The 20,652-nt window shown below is 38.3% G+C and overlaps 1 protein-coding gene across 1 annotated transcript in view; it reads right to left on the bottom strand.

The window, feature by feature from the left end:
• Nucleotides 1–2,007, bottom strand: part of iglon5 (IgLON family member 5) — a 202,756-nt gene extending 200,749 nt beyond the window's left edge. The window contains exon 1 of the mRNA XM_088620567.1: nucleotides 1,440–2,007. Coding sequence (XP_088476693.1) covers nucleotides 1,440–1,548 — 109 coding nt within the window. The 5' untranslated portion in view covers nucleotides 1,549–2,007. The remainder of the gene's footprint in view (nucleotides 1–1,439) is intronic.
• Nucleotides 2,008–20,652: the final 18,645 nt, after the last annotated feature.

Below are 20,652 nucleotides of genomic sequence, written 5' to 3'. Positions count from 1 at the left end.
TAAACCTAATTGAATTACGCAACCAGGACTTCAAAAGAGACAAAGTTGTTCGGTTAGCGCCACAGTACCTCACCGCCGAGAAAAAGCACACCAACTCGTACTGTTAGTCTTAGCGTTAAACCAGACGGGGCTGTATTTTTTTTTTACATCATTTACATTTTAATAAGCTCTGGATTGTAACTTGGAGATCAGACCACCATCAGTGCGGCCGCAGTCAACTGAATTCGGTATAAATCCACCACACGGCGTGAACAAGATATTTTGTGGTGGTGCAGAAACTATTTCTTGTTTTATACCTACAGTACTGTAGATTCTGCGGTGCTGGATGGAGACTGAGATCCCAAGATTTTGACTACACTCATTTCTAGACATCGTTCTTATCGACAAACGCTGTTCTGTATATCTGTATATACAGTATCTGCCTGGAGGGAGGCTTAATTTTCTCAAAATATCCCATTCCTCTTCATAGCTCTGCTATATAGTATATACATAGTTTTTTTTTGCTAGTCACATCTTTCCTTTTCCTTTTCGTTTGTGTTTTGAACTGTTTGTTTTATTATCCCCGCATAAAAAAAAATCAGCAAACACTGATTTTAAAAAGCAGCTACAGTAGCGCATAGTGCAGATGTTGATAATTCCACAATAGCTACATATAATTTGTATTCGTTGTTGTGGATACAATTCAGCACTCTGCGGAGTCGAGCGCGCATACCAAAATCACCTCCGGCAGTACATCTTTTTTTCTTCTTCTTAGAAAGAGGCTGTTATAAAATCAAATAAATGAAAGGCTAATTTTATTAGACCCTCAAGGTCTACCTTAATTATTAGGCTGTCGGTGGCGAGAAGGGTAACCATTCCACCTTGCGCAAAACTCTTCAATCTTAACTGTTTCAGACGGAAGGCACTGCGCTCGAAAATACCGTAGCAAGAAAGCTATTACTAAATCGGTGTACGTGTTAGAGCGCTCAGGCGGCGCTTTTATTCGTCTTTCCAACCACAGGCAGAAATATCCGCAGTTGCATTTCTCACCACTTTAGTTGTCAACGTGCCGTGCCAACGTTTTAAACTATGCTGATAGCTTTGAAACACCAAGACTATAGGCGACAAATCCAGAGGGAGGATGCGATTCATACCCTATTTTGTGACTTTGGGATCTTTTCAATCCAGACACACACCAAAAAAAAAGAAAGAAAGAAAAAGAAAATGCAACAAATAATGATGCTAAAACCAAGTAACAGAGTAAAAGACAAATTATCAGGAGTGCAGCACAAACGGAAAGGAAACAGCACAGAACGTGGTGCATTACTTCTGGTAAAAGCACACCAGCAATCCCAGCAAAGCCAATCACAACATTAGTATTCAACTCCAGCCACGTTTGGAGATAGCTACAGCTACACATTACAGCAGTTATTATACAGCCAAAGATGAGTAACACTTACCATTCGCAAGAACTGCTAAAAGCATTCCGACCAGCACGATTCGCAAGAGAGGGTCGCTCATTTTGTGTATTTTGATGTATTTTCCTCCTGCCAAGATGTTCTTCTGCATCTGAATCGAACTCAGTCGCGGTCAAATATTTTTTTTAAAAATTCTACTGATCAGTTCAGAACACTTCAAGTCAGTGGGAATTGTTCACGACTGACAGGTAAGTTTAAACAGCAATGTCTCTTTCCTTTTCCCTTCCTTGATACAGGTTAATAACCCCGTCCAAAAGGATGCTGTTTTTAAACGTGGAAATACATGAAAACAAAAAAAGCGTGCACTATCAAAACAAACCAAGAACAATCACAACAAATTATTCCCAAGACTGTAAATTCTCACGAAAAAGCACCAGCAGTCTTCTTTAGAAGGCAGGCAGATAACTGTAAATACGCATTAAGATACAGCTAAATTGTTTTTTTTTTTTGGAATTCACTGCGTTTTCAGCCCTGCACCTTGCATTGCATTGCAAAGGAAAACTAAGCAAACCACAAGAAGCTATGACAGACAGCTCAAGGATACTGCATCGGCCAATCCGTGGGTCGAAGGAAGTAGGCGGGATTTTGAACTGGTCCAATTAACATCCCAGAGGGAGGGGTTTGACCAATAGTGGGGTTGTGTGGGAGGAGTCTTTGGGCAAAGAATGCTGCTGTATTACTTCAATTTGATTTATCGTACGCTTAGAGTTGCTGCAGTATCGAAGATAGGGTAGTCAGAAGAGACCACTGCTGGTAATAACTACAGAAAGAATATGAGGGAATGGGGTGGAGGGAAATAGGGGGCGGATAGATGCTGTGCAGATAAGAATAATGCATGGTTTCATACACTGTATGTGGGTGTGTTTTAATACACATGCAAAGACATGGGACAGATAAGCTTTAAAATCCAAAAAAACATCCTTCATCTGTAAAAAAAAAAGAACTAAATTATTATTTTACTCATTTTGAGGAGATATTGTAAATACACATGCAATAAACTTAAAAAAACATTAGTTTTTACATGTTTTGAGAAAAAATAAATACTGATTTTTGGTAATGATCAAATGTTTTAGGCGTCATTTTGGGTAATTGATCATTCACGACTGTGATACACTCAAGTGACTTTTAACTGCTGTAAAAGCATTAAATCACCTCAGAGAGATTTGATGAGGCAGTTTAACCTGTTGAACGTCAAGCCTTGTGAAAATCAAGGCAGAAATACACTGAAAGGAACTATTTCGCTATGCTGATCAGGAGAACAACATCTTTGTGTCATTGGGTCGTTAGAGAAACAACTCAGGTTTATTCTTTAGCAGTCCATCTGAAATTCGCTTAAGCAATGAATCAAGGTTTTGTGTAGTTCCTGATGGATGGAAGGCGGAGTGGCACAGATGGGCACCTTTTGTGTACAACAGGCTACTCAATGGGGAAGTCCAAGTGTGGTGGTCTGGGCAGGAGTTTCTAGTTGCCACAGAGCTCTACGTGTAGTGAGTGATGACAATCTGACTGACTGCATGGAGCTACATTGATAAAGTTCCGACTTGCTGCCCTTCCTGTGAGCTAATCCCAATGTGACAACGTTCCAGCAGTACAGCACGTCCCCCTGCTGTTCATGTAACAACAACTTTCTTGTGGGATGTGCTGTGGATGTCCTACTCACTAGGCATGAATCTTGTGGAACACCTGTAGAAAGATGAGTGACATCTAGGGCTCAGAGACAAGTGAGCATTTTCAAGCTCTATGAGATGATTGTACAGAATCCCTGAAAAAGACAGCATTTGTAACCAGTTGCAGAGCATGTGTCACAAATGAACAGCATGTATTAATTCCAATAGGGGATACACATGCTTCTACCATGATACTTCCACAGAAAATTCTCTATTGATCAAGTTTGCTACGGACAGCTGTTAATAAACATATATTACTTATGTGGTGGACGTTCAATAAAAAGTCAATGCACCTACTACAAAAAAGATAAAGCATTAATGTGTTTAAATGTGTTGCAGTTATATGCGACAAGTTTCGTATGGTGCACAGTATACAATTTTATCTTAAAAAGCTAATGCATTCTTAAGCATCGTATTCCCTAATAGAGGAAAACATGTGGAATGATTAGGCACTGAAGAAATGGGAATTTATCTATGCATTAACAAAAAAAAAACAAAATACTTTTATAACCTCAAATTGTTTCTGTGGTTTGCTTCGTTTTTCATATGTATAAACCAAATCCAGCTTTTGTGCTACTTTCTAGTCACTTCTAAGATATTTTAGGAGCAAAAGCAGACACAGTTTAACCACAAAGGAAATAACCTATAGTCAAGGTGCCATTTTGAAGTGAGCTCAGGGTAGCCTATCAACAAGCAAGAGGATTTACAGTAAGGATCAAAAATAAGTTTTACATTATCCTACTGTATATAAGAGATTTTCTTCTCCATGTTAATCACACACCAGTCTGTATAAGAGCACTGAAACTTCCTCCCTGTTGAGAAATGCTGGTGACTGTTTCTTATCACGCAGGTTCCTCCTAGCGCTGAATAAAATTTTTCTTTTGATTGCCTTTTCACCTTCAACTACTGTCTGGTTATTTAGGTTCCTCAAAAGGGATCTTTTCCTTTTCCCAACCCTTCAGGCACAGACAGTCAAATTATGCTTTTTGACATTGTTTCATCATGGCAGAATAATGACTGTTGCAAAACATATATTTTGGGACTAGACACATACATTTGTCTAGAAATGGAATTTGTACCAGAATGTTTAAATTTACATAGTTAATCCCAAGTAAAGTAATACAAATGCAACTGGGACAAAACTGCACAAACGTTTTATTTTTCCTCCATATTGTTTAATGTTTGAACTATAACAGACTCCTAATCTCTGAAGAACATTCTTGTTTAAATATGTAAGCATGCCTAAATATACAAAAGCAGTCATAAGAACATAGGAAAGCTGAAAATTGAAGGAAAGTTACTTGGCCATCTCACTTATCTGCCATACTGCTTGTTGTAACTATAGCAGCTTATCAATTTAAAGAAAGCAAAAGCAAATGCCATTTTCCATACTAAGATCCCTCTCTGGCAACACAGAAAGATGGTTGCCGTGGATATCCTAGCCATTTCAATTCCATCTAATCCATGTGGGTCAATTGTTTTCTGCTACTTGTAGAATTGTGGTCAAAGTTGGTTAATGTCATAATTAAAACTCAGATCCATTGAGCCTCTCAGCCTTCCATAAAATTCTTTATAATGGACCCTGGTGCCGCTGCTGCTATATTTAGACACTTAGAACTCACTGCATAAAGAAGCGGTGTCCATATTTATTATCCACAGAGGGATATGGAACCTTATTTAAGCATTGTAAATAGATAGGCAAGCTTTCAGATGTCGGTATATCAAACAGTTTCAAAACGTCCCATAAATTGAATCTTCTAAAAGCCACTTCACGTAAGAAATTGTATATAATATACTGTACAGTACACACAGACATATACACGTATATATGTACTGTATAGACACACACACACACACTGCTACTTGTGGCACATAAAAAGTGCACATATTTACTCTTTTTATAGCTTTTGCTCTTTGGGTGCTGACAATGACAAATCTACTGGAACATCAACATTTTTTGGTGCACTTACATTTTACAGCACTCATTTTTTCAAAATGCATTGGATTTGATTTTCTCTGTACAGAATCTTAAACACCTTTTTACTGCTTTAAAGTTTCTCTTTAACTTGACTGTTCTCTTAAACTTTCCTGAAACTTCTGTGATTAACAAACCCAGGAGAGCAGAACATCAGGCCTAGACATTGTGGAAACTGCTCACAAGACATCATAATTAATGTAGCACAAAAACCCATTGCCTGGAGGAGGGGAAACCGATGGGCCTATGACCCCCAGAAGTTTCTTTTGTCTCAATTGGGGTTTTTGTTTTCCTCTCCGCTTGTTCAATTCTGAACTGTTATTATATCGCAAACTGCTATAGAAAACTGTAAAGAGTTCCTAGTGAAAAGTTTTGTGAAGGGTGATGTTAACTATTTGTGAGTGTTAGCTGTCAGCTGTAATTTTTAATATATTTTTATAGTGTATTTAGCTACAGTAGCTTACTGGCACCATAAATTCTGTTGCTTGAACCTTTTCAGATTATTGTAGGTCTTCATGCCCTTCATCATTAAAATATATTGCATGTCACCTAAAACTGGCTTAGGAAGATCTTTTATTAAGTTTAAGTTAGGAAGTTTAAGAATCATCTGTTTTATTTTCCTATTTCCTCTTAATCATCAGAATATTTTAGGCATCACAACTCAGTAGTTACAGCACTCATTTTGTGGCTGCACAGGAGAAAGGAGTACAATACACACATACAGTATTCTCAGATAACAAAATTCCTGTCAGGCCACCTGCTGCTTAATTGAGCACAATGCATCCCAAGAACATGAACCACAGGGTTTAGGGTAACAAAGGGAAGACAGATGTAGCTTTGACTAAGAAAACAGCATACTCAGAAGTGGCTTGCCAGCTATGAAGGTTGTCTTCATGCAGCAAGCTGAAGATATCCTGTACAAAACCAGAATCTATTCACCTGGTAGTGCTGAGCCAATTGCATGTTACCACTTGGGTCCCAGCTGTCTAGTGAAAAAGCTTTGACTTTATCCGCAAAAACACCTGGATCACAGCTTAAATCAACCCAGAATTTTCTTTTCCCCACTCAGGAATGAAAAATCAAGTTCAGAATGGAAATTCATACATAAAATACAATCTGTGGATCATGCTGAAAAATGATATAAACATCCCCTAACCATGACCTTTACACATGTCTTAATGTGTCTATAAAACCTCTAGTTTTAAAATCAATTTTTCATTAATTACACGGTGTGTATTTAAATTAGCTAGTAATTTAAATAGTGTATACTGTATACTTGTTCCTATACAGTATATGTCTGGAGACTTGGTTTATACCAAATTACTGTTTAAAATAATTTGTATTACTTTATTTGCCAAGCACTACATATACTGTACAGTAAATGTCAGCAAACTCCCCTACCCAACTCTCCTTCAAGAAAAGGGCAATTTAGAATTGACAATCAAACATAACAACTGACAAGTGCAGCTCTAATTTCCCTGCCAGAATTTGATCACATACAGCACCACTCACAAGACCGTGCACAACTCCATCAAGCCAAAAAGATTGGCAGCAGAATTTTTCATTGTTTTGTCTGGAGTTAGTGGGGAATGATGTCACTTCCATAACCCACTCAGTGTAGTGAGCCCTATTAGACACGCATGTCCTTAGAAGGTGTGAGGCCTGTTGTACTGTCACAAAGCAGTTCTTTCCAGGCCCTATGCAGACGATGCAATCCGGAATTGTGAAGATACACTGGGGAAAAAGTCATGCAGGAAAGGGTCTGGATACAGGGGGACGTGTCCGAGGTGAGCAGGTCTCCTGGGGAAGTGAGTCCGGGCGAACAAACAAAGCCAAAGTCCAAACGGGGAATCCACACGGAAGAGCAGAGTCCAAGGCCAGGAGATCCATCCAAGGGTTAAAAGCATGAGCCGGATCGGGACCGGCGGGGCAGGGGATCAGGAACAGGAGGTTAAAACCATAACGGAGCCAGACGCAGCAGGACCCCGGGGTTCAATGAGAGTTCAATGAGGAACGCGAACTGAAGTCTGCGTCTGGCTTTTAAGGGGGAGCGGGAATAAGGAACAGGTGCAGACAATGGGAGAAAACAAGGAAGGGCTGGAGCACCCTTAAGAGGAGGGGTTAGCGATCGTGACATGTACAAGAGAGGTAAATAGCCTTTCCCAGTACTAGCCTTTCAGTGTTCATACAGTATTGTTCTAAATAATGATTTTGTCTTTTCTCTCCTGTCTCTGTCTCTGTGGGGAAGGGAGAATGTTTAAGTTTAGAGCCATTTATTCTGACTCCAACCAGCATGCAGGGAGATGGCTTAAATGGTTTAAGATCAGTTTCCCATGAATCAAAACTGAAAATAATAATTATCTGTACCATCAATCATTTCTAATCCAAATTAGGCCCCAGGTGTACATGTAAACAGGGTATTTGTACAGCCAACCTGAAAGCAAAGTTACTTGCAGTGGAGGGAAAGTAGAAGTCTTGATTAATCTCAGCTTGTACAGTGGAAAGTAGGCAAGCACCTTAGGGATCTAGTGTAATTGACATATTTGTCACATTTTCAGGTACTACTATTTTTGCGGGTGCATGCTTGGCAAAGGACAGAGGACAAACTCTGATAGCAAGGGAGGAAATGTAAAAGGTTTTTGACTGCACCCAGCCCTACACAGATACACGGCAAGTTAAATAAATGCAAATTTGATACAAGACAGCTACGAACCAGGATGTGAGTGAAATGTAATCAATAACCTTGTAACAGCCAGGCAAGCAAGGTGGCCCTTCACTCATTTTTTGTTATTCAGGAGACCTCCAGGTATTTTGTTGATGCTTGTGATCTAGAATCAGATGTGCAATACTAATCAAAGCTGCACGTTCTTGTGTTGTGCTTTCCTAGCAATAATACAGAGCTGATTTGAGTCAAGCCAGATCTTCACATCAAACGTAACAGAGATACAAAGGACCAAAGGGCACAGGTGGAAATTGTTTTGACTAATTAGAAGATTAAGAATGGGAAGTTTTTCTTTCCACAAAGTACCATGACTATGGGGAGGGTGGGAATACTTAGTCATGTTGCAGTTGCTCAGTCATGTGGGGGGAGTTTTGCAAAGGAGTTGAAAACACCTGAGTCAGTACATCATTAGAACAAAAACATATCTTCTCATATAATACCAATTGCAGCCATCATACTTTTTCACCCTTGTTGAAATGGTTTGAAGATTAGCTTCAAAAGTTAGCTTAAACCCAGCCATAAAATCATAACTGCAGTCCAGTACTAACTGGTTACATGTACAGTATGTGAATCTACTGACTGTGGACAAAGGCCCACAAATCAAGGCCAAAAGATCACACAGTCCTGTACAAACTAAAATATAGGCAATACAGGGGTCAGGTGTGTGCTGTGGCAGTTGGGGGGAGGCAGTGTCATGCCCTCTACATCTATAGGGTGCTCCTTCTCTATCTGGTTCCTAGTTTACCTGTGCTTTTCTTGTCCTTCCGGTGTGTCTTTGTGTGTATATATTTATGGTTCTTCCTTTGCTCCTCGCTCAGCACTGAGGGTACGGATGTCTTGAGACCCGTCTAGTACCAGGTTGCCTCTTCCGTGGCCTGAGGGCATGGGTTTCCCCCCACATTGTCTGACCCCCTGAGCCCAGGCTAACCTCCATGTTGTCACTTTTTTGCCGCTATGCATAGGGTCTCTACTGCTCTCCTTGTCATTCCACATCATGCCCTTTCTGACATCCTTGAAAGGCAGGTCCTTGGAAGCAGAAAGAGATCTTATGATTTTCTTTAGGGTATTCCTGTTATATAACAGTATAATTACTTTTGTTCTCCTTATCTTGCTTTCTAGAACACCCTCCCCTTTAATAATCAAGCCCACTCTACACCAGCTCCCAGAAAGCACGGAGGCTTTGAGGGAGACCTCAACACAAATTTTGTTTGGTCTGCCCCTAAATGATGGGTTGACTAACCCCACCAACAATATCTACTATTAGGTAGTAGTTTATATTTTGGGAAAAATTAAAAGCAAATTCAGCCGTAAAAACCAAAACCACCATAGAATACATTGTATTTACAGCAGGTGTGGTTATATTAGAGGTTACAAGTATTGTAACAGTTCAAGGGAATAGATGCAGTGCATTTAAAGTGGGTTAAATTTCAAAATTCCAAAAAACAAAAATGGAACAAGTAAGTAGTTTTGCTGCCTACAATCCAAGCTATCGATTTACAAAGAGACCAGATGAAACATCTGTACTTTTGCCTCCCATAACAATTATTACGATCATTGAGCTGATTATTTTATCTAAAGTGACTTATGTTTGTACCTATTTATACAAATGAGTTTGTTTTTTTGCTTAAGCAAATAACAGCTGTGCTCTACCCAGGGTCTGATATAACCTTCCAGATACAAGTTCAAAAGAACTGTCTCATATTTGCTACCTGGCCAAAAGCTGAATAGTATGCTATGTGCTCAATAATCAATAAGATCTCAATAAGATAAACAAGAGGGGTTGTTCTTGTTTGGGGGGGATTATGGAAAGTCTCTCTGTCTCCTGATCAACCACACTCACCTGCCAATACCCTTGGGGTTCCTAATACTTTGGCTAGTCAATGTATGTGCTGCATTTCTGCTTCTTCTCAGTAGAGGCCACTGTAGTTTTTCTCACTCCTGTCAGACTTATCACAGACAAGATTATGGTGTTTGTTTTTTGAGAGATTGTCAGAAATAAAGACTGAAAGTAATACAGTATGTGTGTAGGATGTTTAATAAAGCAGAATTGTCCTAGTGCTGAAGGGTTAAACAAACATTTATGTCTGTTGAAATAGATAATAATGTAGACCCCAAGGACAGTGGTGGAATATACTCCCAATCATGATATTCTCTCATGTTTAATAAGGAAAATATTTAATTGTATTAATTGGCTGTGAATGGTTAAACCCTATAGTGGATCAATGAACAGTATGTTGTCAGAGGACCTGTATGTGAGCAATTGTGTTCTTTAGTATTAAATAAAAAAGAAAAGTCTCTTACATCCATGACCCTGTCTGGATCAGAATGGATAGGAATGAATTGTTCAAAATGCCCAGAAGAGACAAAGACTACTGTGATGTCCTTGTGATGACCTATAAAACGACTTGGCATCTGAAATCTGGAGCATTAGTTCATAAGGGAAAACAGTAGATCAATAGCCTGAGCAAACAGGGTGTCTTATGTCTCAAGTGCACATAAGTGAAGGTGTTTGCCTCTTCAAAGGAAAGCACAGAAAACTGTCAAATAGTGTGCCAGACTATAGAGGCAAAAGGTTTGGGTAGGGGAAATATTTTAGATATTTCAAATTACTGCTTGATGTGGTTCCAAGCAAAACAATACAATATTTCAAATGCATTTGTTGGAAAAATGTAAAGACATTTTCACTGTTACAAATAGATTTTTTACAAATATAAATTTATTTCTAAGACAGCTAGCTCATATTTAATTTCTTTGCAATCCACTCACCCATTACCAGAAATCCACTTATCCCTATGCGGGTCACAAAGGCCCTGTATCTAAACCTAGAAGCACAGGATGAATGATAGGAACTGGAGCCTTGGGCATGGTGCCAGTCCATACCACAGCCAATGAGGGAGAGACAATATGAAGTAGGAAGCTAAACCTAGGCAGCAATTTTGTGGGGGAGTGGCAGAAGATGCGAGTCCACCAGACCCGTTCCAAAAACAAGGAGAACATGCAAGCCCTGCACATAAGCCTTAAACCCAGGACATTTCTGGACACTATACTCAAATCGTTTTACAGGTAGAAGCCCCCACTTGGATGAGCATACTGGCAGCCAGAGTGCGCCAGTACGCTCACCACATACAGGTTATCAGTGAAGAGGAAAACAGAGTAATGAAGCCAATTCACAGATGGGGATTTAAATTTTGTCATGACTGGTAAAGGTCAGGGTGAAATTTGGTCGGGACCCCCTGGTAATGCCCCTACTCTTTTTGAGAAATACCCTGGGAACTTAAATGACCACAGAGAGTCAGGACTGCGGTTTTACATCTCACCAGAAAGACAGAGCTGTCTTTACAGTGTAGTGTCCCTGTTACTATACTGGAGCATTAGAACCCAAACAGACCGCAGGGTGAGCACTCCTTACTGGTCCCACTAACTCCTTTTCCAGGTAGACATCAGCTTTCCCACGAGGTTTCCCATCCAGGGACTGGTCAGGCTCACCTGCTTAGCTTCAGTGGGTTGTTAGTTGTAAGTTGGAGGGTGATATACTGTAACCATTGTACAAATTAATGTTCTAATTTGTGATAAATCCATCCTTACTGTACATTTGATCGAATTAAAACAGTAATTCTGTGCTCAACTCAGTTATTTCAAGTGAAAATAGGTTTTGGAGCACATCCCCTTAAAGTCATTTTCAGAGTATGTAAGTTTGCCTTTGGTTCCATATCCCTCTAAGGCAATAGTTGCACGAAGCCTGCAACCCAATGTTGCACTCTTTGTGCAATCATTCGAGATGCCTTCCAAAATCCTGCTGCAGCTACAGTATTTCAAGTTCATGTCAATTCCTGGGGTGTTCAGACTCCATTTTGTTTTCTTTAGCACATTCAGCTGAATTTAAATCTTGAGATTGACTTGGCCAGTCAAAGATTTCCCTTGTTTTATTTTAACTGATGACTTTCTTCATTGTGTGGACCATGTTTGGGTCACCGTCATCTTGCAGGTGAAGTACTGCCTAATAAGCTGACCAAATATTTCTGTAAACCCATGCATGCTCAAGCTACTGTACTGTATGAGGAGCTTCATGAATGAGGTGGTGTTCTTTGGGGGATCTGCAGTTCCTTTCTTTCTCCACACTTTAACCTTTCCGTCACTTTGGTAAAGGGTTTATAAAATGGTCCAAAGTTCTCCTGGCTCATCTTTGTACTTCTGACTTAATTCTAATCTGACTTTTCAGTTATTGGTGTTAATGAAGGGTTTAAATCTAGTAATCTAGTCTTTGTAATTCTGCTACTGTACAGTATGTCAGTTTCTGTGAGCTGTGGACTGCTGTGATACCTTCATCCTTATACTCCAGAGGTTGTTAGCGATTTTGCAGATCGCTTGTTTAGGGTTTTCCTCTATAGGTCTGATAAATGTACACATTTGATGATGGAAATATTTCCTTGTATAACTTGGTCTTAGCTGACGGGTGATTATACAGTATCTGTGAACAATCATATTCCAGATTGTTGATTCTGGTATGAACTAATTCTATGCCAGTTTTAATTGAGTTTCTTTTCTTTCAGCTTCAGGATTGCACACTTTTCTCTAGCACACGGTTACTGTACAAACGCCAAATGCTGAAATCAAAGTACAACAGGTTTACAGATGTTCACAGCTCTTTTAGGAGCCTAATTACATACCAACAAGAAACACCTGTCAGTCTATTGTCCTGTACATTTCTTGCTACAAATCAAAGTGGTTCAAAACTATGTTTGTTATCCAGACTCAGGAGGCCAAAGCTGTTTTTTTTTTTTATAATAGCTAGGAGTTGCATCTATCACTCAGTTTTTTGTTCATGATAAATGATTATTCATGGAGTTCATAGTGAAAATTACAGTTTAGACTACACTGTTCTGGTTCTTTTGTGCACTGTATATTTTCCAAATGCTTCTCAGAAACAGAAATGCAATTCATAATCTAAATTCAACTTATTTAAAGCATGAATACAGAACCAGTCCCTTTATTTTATTTTATTTTTTCATTTTATAACAAGTTTGCCACTCAGGTGCATTCTTCAATAAAGGCTCTTAACTCTTTTGCTGTAATTGCTGTATTCTAAATTGTTAAACCACCCTAAAATACGTAACATTTTAACTATGGTATTCTTTGACAGTTATACATCTGTGATTTCAATTTAAGTCACTCTTCATAAAGCCATCAGTAATACAAAGAATAATTAATTACAATTTTCACATTTCAATATATTGATTTATAACACAACAGTTAAGAGTCCTGAGCTTGACCCACTACTGTGTGAATTTATATCTAACCAATTATAATACTGTGCAATCTTCTGCTGTTCTGAGTGAGCTGTTCATTTACATTGCTTTTGCATATTCCTGGTAAAATGAAATGCAAGCCACACACAGATCTAGGCAATGTCATGTTTTTATGCTGGTAACATATGTAAGCACTATCTCATTGACACTTTGTATATGACCTGAACTGAGGGGAGTTTCTTATTTATATCCAGTCCCCTAGGTTGACTAGTAATTAAGATGCTTGATAAGGTTTTGAAACAAGGAGTGGATTAGTGTGCAGAGCAACATCAAAGTCAACCAATTACCCTTAGTGACAAGACAAGAGCTTCAAAGGGGTTAAACCAATCTGTTACTGTGTGATAATAAATGGGTTCAATGAGGTCATTGATCACAACAGCATTGTCGTATTTTATTCCAGAGTTCAAAGGACTGTTAACTGTGAAATAATTATTATACAGTTTTTGAATGGAACATGACACAGGTAATATATCAACCAATTTTGAGACAAAATATTTTACAGTTGTTGTATGAGTATCAGAATGAGAACCTAAAATTATTAAATATTTGAAACAGTTGTCAGTAAATTATGAGTTGACTGTAAATTATCATTTACTGGTCAAAATTAAAAACCCCTACAATATGCAGATTAGTACAGAATACAGAATACAGAAATGTCAATCTGAGTAGCAAGCAAACACTGATAGTTTTGAACTATATGCAGCCTAATCCCATCCATTGCTCCATCAGGGCTGCCTTGAGATGAGGCTGTGATTATCAGGACATTGTTCTGGTCATGGAGAATGATGGGAGACTCTTGCACCATCAACCAACAACCTGCCATGGGGTGAATCATTTGATTTTACTGAGGGTCCTTATATTCTGTCCATTCTAGCTTATCTTCTCAGCAACTTGCTCCTCTGGCATTTAATGTTGTATTTCAGCACAATGTACTTGCTTGTTTTGAATTGGAAAGCTAAGTCGGAAATGAGCGGAAAAGCTGTATTCCATTTGAAAATGGATGCTTGGGTCTACGGGAAGTAGTAGTTGTGACCAACGTAAGTGAGGAAAAATTAATTCTGGAATTTCGCATTGACTTGTGTGAAATCCATTTAAAGTCAGCCACAATACTTGGACATTTCCCATTGGTTCATCAGATACACTTAATGCATCCTTTTTTTTGACACATAAAATTATGTCCTTTTGTCCCATCTTGCTACAGATACAGCGTACTGGCGCACTCTGGCTGCTATTGCATCATCCAGGTGGATGCTGCACACTGGTGGTGGTGGAGGGGAGTCCCTATTACCCGTAAAGCACTTTGAGTGGAGTGTCCAGAAAAGTGCAATATAAGTGGAAGCAATTATATAGAATGCATACTGTCTCCATTTTTTTTCTCAATTGTCAAATGCAGGATTGCTCTAGTCTATAACACTGCCAGGTGGCACTGTGAAGACTTGAATTTCCCAACCACTGTGCCACTGCACACTGGTCTGCTGTCAGTCAAGGTTAAGTGTGCAAACATGTAAAATTAATAAATACACACCAAAACTCCCCAAATTTGCCATTAAAATCAAGATCTCTTAAACTCAAAGGCATATTTAGAATATCAGCTTTTCCTGATCACATCATGAATGGGATGATTAAAATAATTTTTTATTCATTTTTGGCTTCGGGGAAAGTACTGTGTACTGAGATTTAATGTTTTTTTACAAAGTGCGCCGTGGGTGGAAAAAAAGGTTTGAATTGTTGCCTTAAACATCTCCTGCCAGCTGTTTACCCAGATGTGAATATTATCAAAATCTTTTTGAATTCTTTTTTCTGTTTCTACGGTGTTTGCTAATCCCCATAATTTAGTTTACTGTACTAGGTTTCATGTACTTCCGAATTTCAGAAGTGTTGGCAATGTTTACATTTGACGAATTGATTACCCAAATCAGAATGACAATGTGTAGGAATACAAAATGTCACAGTGCAGTTCAGTGAAGGTTTGAAACGTTTACACTTAGGGACACAGATGTGTCTCCCAGATGGGAGCAGTGTAAATTCACAGTGGAAGAGATGTGCTACACACTCTATAATGCTCTTTGTCTTCTTTAGAACCCTCTGTTTGTTGAGGGCATTTAGGTTTGTTCATTTGCTTTAATGGTTTTCCTGCCTATCTTCGTTAACTTCCCTAACCAATTACAGTAAATGGTACTGATGGGACTAAACCAACAGGTAAGGAAGTACAGTATTTTAAAACACTCTTGAAAAGCATTGAAATAATTAAAGAAGCTGAGTTTCTGAAGAAAACTAGCCAGGCGCCCTTTTTTATTAATGGTGTCACAACTTTTGCCCCCATTGTCCATTGACAAAAAACAAAAATGGGCCATTAGAATAACTGGTTTCTGGGTCATTTTACTGTACATGATAAAGATATTGCTCATGCAATTTAATGCAAAACAGCTTTTGAATGTAAATTCTCTCTCCTCACACCAGGCTACCAAGGTGACCTGTATCATCTGATCTTTATTCCAGTTCTGAAGTTAAGGCACAGTAGCAGCATGGGTGAAAGGGAGACCTAGCTCTCTGCCAGTTTTCCTGGCAAGCTTATCTTTATAGTATGTAACAGAAAAGCACAGTATCTTAGTAGCCACTTCCTGCTTTTGGCTCAACTGACATTTTCCCTCATCCTGTGGTTGAGAGCAAACTTCCATCATCTATCTCCTACTTCAGTAGTTCATCAGACTATTTATATAAGTATTTATATTTATATAAGTTCATTAGGCTATTTATAATGATCTGCAGTCTGATCTTCTAGTTTTAAAAAATGTTTAGCTTGTTGATCAGACAATTTGTTCCTGTCAGCTGTCTGCATTTTTTCATATTTTTTATCAAACGTCCCAAAAACATGTTTTTATTGAAACTTGCTAGATATAAGCATTTTCTTGTAGGATACAGGTTAACAGTGCTTTGGTAACAAATACAACAGATAAAATCCAGGTTAATAAATGATTTTGTCAACTTTGCTACAGACATACTGCACAGCACATAATTTAGAAGTGTTTGGGTCACTAAAAATCAAGTCATGGATATACAGTACAGCACTTCATACCGTAAGTGCTTTGACCCATTTTCGTTATAAGTTTGCTTTTAGCTGAAGAGCAACCTATAGTACATCTATTAAATATAAAATCACAAAACATCCCATTGTCGTTCCAATGTTTTTCTCTTAAATGTCACACCTAGAATGCACCTTTTCATCAATTTGAGCAAATTAGAAAAAAACTACAATTCTACAAGTTTGAAACATTAGTAAAGTTTATGTAATGTATACAGTATCAGGGAATATCCCTTCAATAGACTGTTTGAAATATGATCTGCTATTGAAGATCAATTATGCAAATTCATCAAAGTCCTTGAACAAGACTGCATACATTCCAACAGAAGCATTGTGTGGAACCCAATTACATGGATATATGAGTTTAGAAGAAAAATATATTTTTCATCAGGAAAAAGCAATCATCCCTTGGGCTAAGTACTGTACATCCCAGTACACTGGAGGGTTGGTAAAGTTAACACTTCTTAAGGCTTCTGTGTGGATCAATCAGTAAAAGCACCCTTTAAGAGAACACCTGGTGAGCCCTATAGACTTTTGATATTCTAACAATTACACTTACAGTTCCGGTAAAGAGTATGTAATTAATAAACATATTAATGTGGTTTATCAAATGTTAACCATAAACACAACAAATCTTTAAAAAAATACAAATAGAAAAAATTAATCATTATCCATTTCCCCTGATAAGCCTTTTTAATTGCAATTTAAGACTGATGGCCCTGGAAAACAGGCAAGTAGTTGCGTTTTGTGTTTTAGGCATACTGATTCAATTACTGACCACAAGCAGATTGTTAAAATGAATTCCTTGTTATACTGTATGTCCCTGTGTGCCTGTTACAATATTTGATAGTAAAATACCCTTGAGGCTAAATTGAGGAAAATTGAAACAGCACTGGTATAAACTGAGAAGGAATATACATCTTGTGAAGGCAATTTAATTCATTTTTAAGTCATTAAAGGAAACAAAGTAAAAAGAAACAACAGGCAAAAACTGTGCTCACCACTACCCCTAAGTGGTGTCTCTTTTCCATTTACCAGCCAAAGGATAACCAAACTAATTTAAGTTTGCTTATAATAAATAACTGCAATATGAATCCCATGCAGGAAAACTTTGACTGCCTCAGCAGCAGTGCTCCAAGCTTCTACTGACCCCCACAGGGGTCACCAATACAGTAGGGCAGAAGAGACTTCTATGTAAATCAGAGATCTCCAGGCCTGGTTGTGAAGAACCTTAAGCCTGCTGGTTCAGTTGGCCACCATTAAATCGCCAGTTTTGTACAATATGAAACAAGTTCAAGGTGCCTAAACAGGTGATTTGTGATTTAATTTAATTGCTTAAATTAAATAATAAGCAATTTAGAAAAATAATCCTTACGCCTACTGTATATAGCACTTTTCTGGACACTCCACTCAAAGTCCTTTACAGGTAATCCCCTCCACTGCCACCAATGTGTAGCCCCCACTTGGATGATGCGATGGCAGCCGAAGTGCACCTGTATGCTTCCCACACACCATCTATCAGTGGGGAGGAGAACAGAGTGATTAAGCCAGTTCAGAGATGGGGATTATTAGGAGGCCATGATTGGAAAAGGCCGGGGGAAATTTGGCCAGGACACTATGATTACACCCCTACTCTTTCCGAGAAATGCCTGGCATTTTTCACGACTACGGAGAGTCAGGACCTCAGTTACATCTAATCCTAAGGACATCCTATGAGTTGCAAAAAAATCAAGAACCAAGACTGCGATTGCAAGTCCTGCAACAAGCAAAGACTGTCCTCATTAAAATATCAGTTAATGCCCTTCTAAAGACTTACCCTTTGAGTATAGGAGAAATATAGAAAAAAGGAAAATGAGTATGTCTTCACTCATTTCTCAAATCGTACTAATAAATGCTAAATTGTAATTACACACATAATAATTTGACCAAAACCAAACATCAGTGTCTAAGAGGGACCCCACTTTAAATCAAACCTTGGACTAAATGGAGAGATCAAACATTTTTCAAGGGAACACCAAGATTTCAAATGTCAAACCCAAAAGACAAAGAAAAAATGATGGAGAAGAACTGAAAAACCGACAGTTTGGTGAAGTCAAGCCTCCTTCAGACATTTCACACAGTAGGATGGAGAATTAAATACACTGTTAAAGGTTGAAGGACTACAGTACATATTTAAAAGACTTGGAATATCCCCTAGCCAGGTAGGGGCTAGAACAAAAAGTAAAGGGCAAAGTCACAATAATTCTACTGTAATAAATTACCTGAAAGACTGCAATTACAGGCAATATACTTGTTGATATTTAAAATAAAGAGAAGGTCTGTAAAATGATTTGCTGAAATTAACCAGCATTAGTGCTTCTGTGTTGTAATCTCTGTGTATTTAATATGCCTTATTAGTAGTCTAGTCTGTAAAGCAAGCCCAGAAAGGCTGTTTCATGTTTCCTAAATTAAGCTGCTGTTTTCTAACTCTTACCAGTACCTGTTACTGCATAGTATATCAGTGTCTAACCATCAGCTTACTGTATATGATGTGCAGTAAATTATGTTGCAGAGGCATTCCAGTTTTGAGTATAGCTGAACTGAAGTCATAATTATGTGAAGATGGCACTATTCATAACCTCATTTCACTGTTAAATGGGTCAGATTGCAAACTAAACATTGTAATACAGATTTTAATAATGTGGGTCAACAATTATGATACTAAGATACTCAGCATGACATTTTACTTAGTTTGCTAATAGGATTCCAATAAGACACCTTTTTATAAGTAGACACCATTCAGATGTACTGTATATGGTGACTCTGATGTAATACTTGAACTCAGGAATGGAGAGATTTGGAATGGTAGTAGTGCAGCCGCCAGGTAGTGTGGTGTTACAGTATTGTTTTTATAAATTGAGAACATTTGTCAAGTGTATGAAATTAAAGGAAACAGCAGAAGCAAGACTATAAGGTATATTACAGTGGTACAGATGTACTTTCATAATATAAATTACAGTCTGATGTAGAATATACATTTCAGACTAATATACTTTAGTGATTTTGGAGACAGTAAAATGAGTGCTTTCCTCACCCAATACAATGAACTATTGGTCAGCTTGTCTAATTACTTTGACCCTTGTCCCTGGACTGATGGAATATAGACCATGCCTATGAGATGAATCTCATTGTTGGTATCCTTTCATTTTGTATACCACAAGCATCTCAATACACTGACTTAAGGAGTGATGTGGTTCACTGATAACACTGCAACTTACGCAGAACCAGTAAAACCAGCAGTCCAAAGGAGACCATCCTACATGGGATAGTGAAAAAAGGCCATCAGAGACTCTATTTTCCCAGGCAGTTTAGAAAGTTTGCTCTGTCTATGGAAGCCATATTCCATTGTTACGGGGCAACAATTGAGAGTGTATTAACTTTTTCTGTGATGGTCTGCTTTGGAAACTTAGCCACTCAGAAGAGAAAACAGCTGGATAGAAGTAATTGCTTCTGCTGCTTCTAAAATAATTGGCTGTGACTTACCATCTGTTGCTTCCATATACAGTACGCAACAAATTTAAATCGCGAAACTCTGAAGATTATCAGAGACCGCTCTCCATGCACCTTTTACCTTGTTTGAGCTCCTTCCCTTGGGATGAATGTTAAGATGTGTCAAATGTTTATTATAGTATTTATGGTAAATGCATGGATTCTATCTTCACTGCAATGTGGCATCATATTGTATTTTGTTTAAGATGCAGTATGTGTTATTTATGATTTTTCTTTTGACCTGTCTTGTTTTGTATCTGTTTTTTTGAGTGCACCATAAAAAAAAAAACTGCTAACAATTCGAAGGGCTGGATGGGCCCCTACTAATTCTTAATTCACTGTGGGCCTCCACTTGGCCAATCCCAGTCTGTTGCACTGGAGACATCAGCCATCTAAACAAGTTCCTGATTGATGTGAAAAAAGAAAACGCAGAAACATGTCAACTGGCGTCTTCCACTATTTTCCCAGACAAACAATTGGTTCCTTTCTAACATTTCAAAGGCACCATTACATTTTGACTACCACAATGAGGATGGCAGCACTCTTAATTTTATTTACAAGCCTGTGTTTAAATGTTAAATAGATTAGGTTATGAATTATAAGACGAATATTCAATAAATACTATACTATAAACCACTCAACGTGACACTGTGGTGACACTATTGGGCTTACGGAGCAACCTGTATGCATTCAATGAAAAAGAAGGAGTCTAGGAATAGATTCATTTGGAATGGTAACAGTGTAGCTGTCAGGTAAAGTGGTGATTTACTGATTGAGAGCATTTCTTAAGTAATAAAAAGTAGAATCTGCATGCAGAGGTGGAAATAACACAAGGTTCAAGACTAGGGATAGGTGGCTAGTGATTCAGCATGTTTAAGCTTTCTGAAAGTCAATGTAGACAGCACCAGTGATTGT

The sequence above is a fragment of the Lepisosteus platostomus genome, chromosome 26, assembly GCF_059453375.1.
Source record: "Lepisosteus platostomus isolate fLepPlt1 chromosome 26, fLepPlt1.hap1, whole genome shotgun sequence".
Lineage (NCBI taxonomy): Eukaryota > Metazoa > Chordata > Actinopteri > Semionotiformes > Lepisosteidae > Lepisosteus > Lepisosteus platostomus.
The sequence above is the reverse complement of the archived record's forward strand: the minus strand, read 5'-3'. Positions and strand labels throughout refer to the sequence as shown.